The 8,938-nt window shown below is 41.9% G+C and overlaps 1 protein-coding gene across 1 annotated transcript; it reads left to right on the forward strand.

Moving 5' to 3' along the window:
• Positions 1-400: 400 nt before the first annotated feature.
• On the forward strand, positions 401-2,339 carry LOC112169694 (aldehyde oxidase GLOX). Its single transcript, XM_024306749.2, has one exon. It carries the CDS (start codon positions 502-504, stop codon positions 2,140-2,142), a length of 1,641 nt encoding a protein of 546 aa, XP_024162517.1. The 5' UTR covers positions 401-501; the 3' UTR covers positions 2,143-2,339.
• Positions 2,340-8,938: the final 6,599 nt, after the last annotated feature.

Raw genomic sequence — 8,938 nt, forward strand, 5'->3', positions numbered from 1 at the left:
TTTCAGTTTCTTAACTTTCTTTGACCATTGCAGCGAGTTATTATCAATGCACTCGATCATTCAAGAATCAATAGTAATGACCATTTCCACATTTACCAACCAGAAAAAAACGAAATAAATATCATCACCAGTTAAAGAAAAAATAAAAACAAAACCGATGATGGAATATAAAGCAGCTAAGGCTAGCTAGCATTCCTACTGAGAATTTGTATTTGCATTTACAAACCCAGAACAAGGTCATTATATTTTCAAACCGATACAAAACAACGGTCTGTCGTTTTCATCAATCCGGTCCCACACGTTTACATATATGCATGTGGGCGGTGGCCCGATCTGTCTCTCTGTGTAATCGTCTCTTCCAGATCACAAGCTCACTAGTATATAAAGGCGACAATCTCAGACACACAGCAAAGCAGAGCTGCATGGACCAATTATTCTGAGACCAATAACAGACCAAAACACGAACAAGCCAAATAGAAAATCAAATCGGATCCCCCCATTATGAAGACGTGCCCAACTTCCCATCTCATTCTCTCATTCCTCTTCATATCCACTTTTCTCTTCCCCCTGACCCACGCCGCCGGCGGCAAATGGCAGCTGCTTGTGAAAAGCGTCGGCATTTCCGCCATGCACATGCAGCTGCTCCACAACGACCGTGTCGTCATGTTCGACCGCACCGACTTCGGAAAATCCAACCTCCCCCTCCCCAACGGCGTCTGCCGCAACAACCCCAACGACACGGCCCTTAAAGTAGACTGCACGGCCCACTCCGCCGAGTACGACGTGGCGTCCAACAAAGTCCGTCCTCTGTTTGTGTACTCCGACGTGTGGTGCTCCTCGGGGTCAGTAAACCCCAGCGGAAGTCTAGTCCAGACGGGAGGTTTCAACGATGGAGAGAGAAGGGTGAGGGTTTTTGACCCTTGTCCTACTTGTGACTGGAAAGAAATCGAGTTCGGGCTAGTCAACCGGAGATGGTATGCCACCAATCATATTCTGCCAGATGGACGGCAGATAATCATCGGCGGACGGCGGCAGTTCAACTACGAGTTTTATCCCAAAAGTGGAGGCTCAATGAATGCGCACAGTCTACCTTTTCTTGTTGAGACAAGTGACGGCAACTCCATAGAGAACAATCTCTACCCTTTTGTCTTTCTCAACCTTGACGGCAATCTTTTTATCTTTGCCAACAATAGAGCTATATTGTACGACTATGTTGCTGGTAAAATAGTGAAGACGTACCCCACAATACCCGGTGGGGACCCAAGGTCGTATCCGAGCACCGGTTCAGCGGTGTTGCTACCTCTCAAGACTTCAAAAGGTCAGGCAGTGGCAGCTGAGGTTCTGGTTTGCGGTGGAGCTCCCAAAGGGTCTTATGTTAAGGCCGAAAGTGGGACTTTTGTGCCAGCATTGAAGACATGCGCTCGGATCAAGATAACCGACCCGAACCCGCAGTGGGTTGTGGAAAACATGCCTCTAGCTAGAGTCATGGGTGACATGACGTTACTAGCCAACGGTGACGTTTTGATTATCAACGGTGCAGGATCAGGTACCGCGGGGTGGGAGTTCGGGCGGAACCCGGTACTGAACCCGGTTGCTTACAAGCCCGATAATGCGGTCGGGTCACGGTTCGAGCAACAAAACCCGAGCACCATACCACGCATGTACCATTCCACTGCAGTACTGCTACGTGATGGTAGAGTGCTTGTTGGAGGTAGTAATCCTCATATTCGTTACGAGTTCACAAACGTGCTTTTCCCAACCGAACTTGCCTTAGAAGCATTCTCTCCTAATTACTTGGACTCGCAATTCGCAAGTATACGTCCGAGCATCTATTCACCTCAGTCACAAGTGACGGTTGGTTATGGACAGAAGCTAGCCGTTCGAATTTCGATAACGGGGAGAATACAACTGAATTCGGTGTATGTTACGATGGTGTCACCTTCATTTACTACGCATTCGTTCTCGATGAACCAGAGGCTAGTGGTTCTTGTTTCCGAGAATGCTAGAGCAGTGGGGAACTTGAAGTTTGAAATTCAGGTTACGACGCCGGCTTCCGGTAATCTTGCACCGTCCGGATATTATCTTGTATATGTGGTTCATCAGCAGATTCCAAGTGAGGGTATTTGGGTCAAGATCCAGTAATATATTACTTTTAAGTTAAGAGATATAGGCGTAGGTACAGCTGCTTTCTCAGTTTTTTGTCATCGTATACAGTATATACTATATAGTTATTCGATTCTTATAGTAATTACAAGTTGTATTAACTGTATCAAAGATTTGGATACAGTATACAGCACGTGAATCTGAATAAAGTCGGCAGGATTAATTCGTTTCCTTAACAATTCTGTCAATAATTTCATGGTTTGATCTAAATCAAATATATATGTAGACACGCACGTCTGAATAACTTCAATGATTTCGTGAGATGCATGCAAGTTTTTCTATACCAATAATTCAATACTGTCGATCTTGACACGTATGTCAACTCCAAATTTGGATTCGGAAAATACGCCTTAGAAATAACCTACGGATTATTTAATGGGTATTGAATTATAAATTAAAAAGCCTACGCTCGTAGAACGTACATGTAAGCATAGTAAAAAAACTGCAATGTAAGAGGTTGCTAATCACAAAATGCAATCAGTATCAAGCGTTAGTGTTGTTCGTTATTAGTTTAACTTTCTTTCTCTTTTACTATCAAAATTAACTGATATTATCGTTGTTACATAAGTTTATAGACGATCAATCAAGATCCTTGACATATAATTTTCACTCTTTGACCTTGTTATAGAAGTAAACTTTATATATGCCAAATGGTGCAGGTATAGATAGCGCAGTTAAAGAAGAATTAGTTTTCATTAATTTTGACCTAGTTCATGCATTTTACTAGCTTCGACTTTTTGGGTAAATTCCTTTTTTTTGCATTGAATATTTCATTAGTCATGAACAATTGGCTCACCGTCAAAACTAATGCAACTTTTTTCTCTGATATTTTGGCCGTCTAGTATTTGTTAGGAAGATGAAGGCGAAGGACTGCAATAAGAGTCACTTTCCCAGTCACGTTTGGCTCCTATTGATCAATATGTCACATTCAAAATTTGTGTACACCCAAAACTATTACGACTTTAATCTCAAAAAAAAAAAAAAAATCGTAATAGTTTGATCAGCTCTATTCTACGCGAAGTGTACGCATCATTACGTATGTCCAAAAGGAAATAAATACTATCCCTTCAACCTCAACTGGCTTCTTTGTTCACATGGAAAAACCAGTTCCTATTTCCTATTATGCCTCAACTTTTGTACATACGTACCATGAATCCTTCACAAGATATTATCACCGGAAAAAACCATGTACTCGAGTCTTTTTCGGACTAATTCGCCATATGGTAGACAAAACTGTTTCAATTGTTAGTGGAGAAGTGTGACGCTAGCGTACACTGGTTACCGCTACATGAAACTTATCTGCTAATACTTGGAGCCAGTTTATATATGTACATTTATCCGATAACTAAAAAGAATAAATTTTGAATAATTTTTAATTTATGTCTTTATGACATTCATGTGAATAATAAGAAACTAATTAAGACTTAGTTTGTGATTGCTTTTGAAACTGCTTTTGAGAGCTTTTGATCTGAAAAACGCTTCTGAAATTATTTGGTGGTGTTTGGTAAACCATGGAGAATCAGCTTCTGACCCGAAGCACTTCTCCCAACCACGGAATTGAAGAAGCTACAATTCGTAGCTTTTGATTTCAGCTTCTGCGGGAATCAACCCTCGACGCGGAAGATTAAATGAAATTCACCAAAATCCAAATTGTCCTCATGCTTTTCTCAATTTTACATCTTTCTCTCTCGCACTCTTCTCTCTGCAAAGATCTCGACAGCCTCATCTACAACACCTCTGCCTCTTCCTCTTCTCTCAAATTCAAGAGAGCAACATCCCACAATTTTGAAGAGGTAAAACATCTCACCCATAATCCCAAGCTCTCAAAATCAATCAGCAAAGTAGACTCAGACCCATCTCCGATCCATATCTCAAGAGATCATCAACATCAAATTGAAACCCAAAAAAATCAACTCAAAATTCCCAGAAAAGAAACTCAGAATGGAACCTGGAAGATTGATAGCCGACTCAAAATCCCCTTCCCATCTGGAAACAAACTCGACATAATTAATCATCACAGCATCTCACCATGGTTAAATTTCAGAGCCCAAAACAAAGCATAGATCCAGAATTCATGAGTGAAGAGAGAGAGAGAGTGAAAAAAAGAGGGGAAACGAATATGGGTAAATGAAATTGAGCGAAGAAACGGAGTGGAAAGTGAAGAAAAATGTAGATCAGGAGAAAAAATGAACAAGATCAAGATGAAATTGGCTATTTGGTTTTGCTTCCTTGAGTTCCTTCTGCCCAGATCGTTGTGGATTAGATGGGGAATGAGTGATAATGGTCTTCTCTTTTTGTTTACTGTTCGTGTCTTGTTTCTAAGCTTTTGTTTTATTATTAATTTTTTTTGTTTTGTTAACTCATTTGTTTAAATTATCATCAAAGGTATCTATCTAGATTGTACAATTATAATAATACGTTAGGTTATATTTAGGGTTTAGGTGACATTGAACCTTATATTTTATGAACTAGAAAGATTGTCTTGTTCGAAGGGTCTAGACACCTTTCCAAATCAATAGAAAAATGCACTCCAAAAAAATAAAAGTAAAAAATCAATAGAAAATATAAGAAGAATCAGATGAACATAGTTTTATTAATTTATTTAGTGGTATTTATTTTGGTATTTTTAATATTTATGTCATTTTTAGTAATTATAAATCGTCACAACACTTTTTATTCACAGTTTACCAAACACTCTGAAATTGCTTTTCATTCTCACAGCACTTTTAAAAACAGTTTACCAAACACTCAGCTGCTTCTTCTCACAGCAAAATCAGAAGTGCTTCCTCTCACAGCAAATTTAAAAGTGCTTCCGCTCACAGCACAACAATCCCAAAATAAGCCTAAATCTGTCTTCAATTTCCCAGAGCTGATAGATCATAGAAGGAGGGGATTTGGCTTATTAGAGTGGAGATGGTTAATAAAGAATAGTGCAGCCGTTTTATAACATGCATGATTAATTTGTCAATTAACGGACTTGGCTTCTCTGCTAGAACTATAATTTGCTTGGGTTTCAATATCAGCCGTTCATTACAAGTAAAGGGTAAATAAGTCGCCACCTCATCAAATGGGTATTAGATAAATAAATTGAGGTGTTTTCCGTTAACGCCGTTTGTCATCTCCTCTTTCCTTCTTCTTCTTCAGCTTTCCTTCTCGTCAAGTCCATGACAGAGTTCAGTTGAAGAAAATCTCATATACCCATTCAAAAGGAAAGAGTCCCACCTTAGATTGGTGACCCACGTCGGAACCATCTTGAAACGCGAAACTTGGGCCAAGTGGGTATTGAATCTGGTGACTGTCGGGTGGATTGGAAACCCAATATGGTATTGATTTTTTCTTTCCCATGTCGAGATTCAATCGGTCGAATGAAGTAAAAGGAATTTTGGGTGTAGAAGAAACCCAGATTGCCATTCGGGATTACAAGAAAAGAAGCAGATCGCTAAGAATTAGGAAGAAGACGTAAAGGGATGGAGTTAAAGTGACTTGTTGATGTGGGCCTGTGGCATCATCTTGACCTTAAAATTATATTTGACGGCTGTGAATAAAATCCAAACACATTTATAGCATTTCATATTCAAGCAGAGAACCCAGGTCCATTACAAAAACTAAAAGGGAGCAGATAGAGATAGTTTTGGTGTGCTGGGTGGGATGGCTTCTAGTGTGTCACGGACTCACGGGTTGTGCTGATTGAGTTTAGTTGAGGCCTTGTCAATCAAGATCCAAAAGATCACGGGTCTCTGTGAGAATTTAGGCCAGGTTAACCCCTTCCTACTTCCTAGTGCTTTTTTTTTTTTTTGGTGAAAGGGCGGTGCACAGCCCTCAAGCCTGGGTGGCTTAAATTGAAGAAACTGTCGAATACAAGGGGGGGACATTTGGCCTGAACCCCTGATTACAATAGATAACTAGAGAACCTCCTGACATATTATCCTGAGTCTCTACTAAATACATGTACTCAACAATGCACCAACTAGCGAAGATCGCACTATTGGCGAATCTATTCACTTTAACTGCTATAAAGCAGCGGTGACACAACGGAAAGATTACTTGATCTGTAACCCGACTACAGCAAAGCATGAATATCATACGCACAGCTTTCCCATTATGATGCCCCTGAAAAACACATTCAGTGACACATAGTTTCTCCCGACCACTAGGAGGCAGCGACCATTTGACGAAGCAAGGAACTCGCCGCCTACCTAGGGCAGACACATTACCTCCACTGGAAGGCAGCGACCATTTGCAGAAGCAAGGAACTCGCCGCCAAACCAAGGCAGACCAGGCACACAGGGTGCACAAACAGGCACCAAGCCCAACAACCCCGACTAAGCTACAATATGGACATAACTCCTGTGAAAAACACAAACAAACTAAACAAAGCAGAAACAAAAACAACCAACTGTGAATAAACCGACTAGACCACAAAAACAACCAGCAAGGCCCAACAGCAAGAGCCCGGCCCAACCACCATCTCACCCAAGGACCCAACCCAATAGCCCACCACGCCAGCAGCCAGCGACCAGCTCCGGCATCAGACCGCCTCCGTCGACTAGAACCCAGAAGTCCAAGCTCCGCCAGAACAGACCGCCGCCGACGACCAGAACCCAGCAGCCCAGCATCCCAGTGCTGCACCATGACCGCCAAACGCCCCGAGCCCAGAAGAGGAGATCGAGACCGATCAGCCCACTTCGAGGTCGAGCCACCACCATCAGCCCTGGAACGCACCACCGTCACCTCCCAGATCGCCGAAACGGTGCCGCCAGAACCCACCGCTGCCGTCGACCGCAAATCGGGAAGCCCAGATCTAGATCTAGATCTGTCCACCCCATCTGAGCTCGAAGGCCTCCCCCCTTCCCTGGACCGCTCCTCTGCCATGAAGGCCCGCCCCTAGTCACCATCGGAATCCCCTCCCGGGCCAGAACACAGCGGCGAAACGCCGTCCGCGTTCGGCCGGGAGAGAACCACACACTCGGAGTTTTTCTCTTTTTTTTTTTCGCGCGTGGGGCGCGTTCCCTATGTGCTTACTTCCTAGTGCTTTATGGTACCCGATTAAGCACCTCCCATTTTCCCCAATAGGTGACATCTAAATGTTCCCTACTTTGGTTAAGGTTTGGCTATTTAAGGCTGCAATAGCTTAGCTTTTCGTCACAAGTTCACGTTGAGACAAGATTCTACTCTTCTTTTTCGATATTAAAACAGACAAACAAACAAAGAGAATTACAAAAAAAAATTCCGGGGCCATCCCTCCCGGCTGTTTCGATCGATCTATCAGCTACAGAGATAGAGAATGAACCCAACACCTATCAGAGAATACAAATGACTCGGAGAAGCAATGTGATCTGTTACAAAATTTGTTTCTCTATACATGAGAGAAGGAAATTTGAGCAAACTATCTTGATAGAAGTTGAATATCTTGAACAATGGCATGAATGCGCCAAGAGTACTTGAACAAGATTCTATTTTGGTAATATTATCGTCTCATACTAGTTAGTTTGAAAGTAATGGTGAGGAGGTTGGGAATTGATAAGGACTAATCGAACCCCTTTTAAATATAACCAAAAAAAGAAGAAGAAAGAAGCCTAGTCTGAAATTCTTAAAGCTAGCAAACGTCTTGGACAAGAGTTTCCAATTTAGTTGGTTAATCTATATTTACTTTGGTAACTTCCACTTTGGTTAACACCATTATTAGAGGGATAGACGGTCCAACAGTGAATAGAATAAGTATTCAAAGATAGCTAATATGTTGGGCTTCTCATGACAATCCAACATGGTTGGGTACTTGGGTATGTGTCACATATTTTGGACTGGGCTATTCAATTTACTCATACATGGTTGGGTCGTGCCCTCATAATGGGCTAAGTATATGAACATAAATGGGTTTCCAAAACAAGAAGACTTTCTTTCTATTCTTTGGGTCCGTCAGACCACCTTCTTCATCAAGACGTCAACAGAATCGTCTCTTTTATCTCCAAGCAGCTAGCCCTAGCTCATTGAACATTTAAACATAAAATCTCCATGCAAAACACAAGCTGGTGAAGTCCTTGTCGCCTTTCTTCTGTCCTCCATCCATCACAGTCTCAATTCATTGTCGACCACTAGGTAAACCGCCTGAATGATTCTTTGTATCACTCACTTGACTTTCCCCAATTCGATAAAGTTCGGAAGATCGAACTTTATGAACACACATTACTATGTTAGTTACATAGAAAATGAGCATCACAGTATTATCAGTGCCATGCAACTATCAATCACATGGGGAGGGAGGTCGATTTATAATTTCTGATCTATAGACTATAGCATGTGTAGACCAGCAAAGAAATGATGTAACTCATAGGCTATCTAGCCCGCCGCGCGTATGATATCAGATCCGAATTTAAAACAATGGTGATTTTTGGTAACCAAAAACCTTTCGATCGATCCTATGCGGCCTGCCAATTTGCCATGCACGTGAAGTGGTTGTGAAGCAGCGGCGGAGGCAGTTCAGGACGAGTGGGGGCCACTGCCCCCATTGAGATTATAACACTTGGCTCACAAGGATACAATTTGCCCCCATCAAGTGGCCAGATATAAACAACATCTATGATATATGTATATATATTGTGTTCGGTGTTCCCACAATGGCATAATTCGAAGCCCACAACTATGATAGTCCAAACCGTCTAAACACATCAATAGGCCCACAACACACAACTCCCACAAACCAACGGAAAAAACAAGAAAAAGGGGAGCATGAAGCTTCTTGTGCAACCCCATTCAGCATATATATTCACCAAAGCCA

Source organism: Rosa chinensis, chromosome 6 (genome assembly GCF_002994745.2).
Source record: "Rosa chinensis cultivar Old Blush chromosome 6, RchiOBHm-V2, whole genome shotgun sequence".
Classification (NCBI taxonomy): domain Eukaryota; kingdom Viridiplantae; phylum Streptophyta; class Magnoliopsida; order Rosales; family Rosaceae; genus Rosa; species Rosa chinensis.

Excerpts from the sequence above, each read along its gene's own strand:
- LOC112169694 (XM_024306749.2), top strand. The coding sequence starts at position 502 with ATGAAGACGTGCCCAACTTCCCATCTCATTCTCTCATTCCTCTTCATA.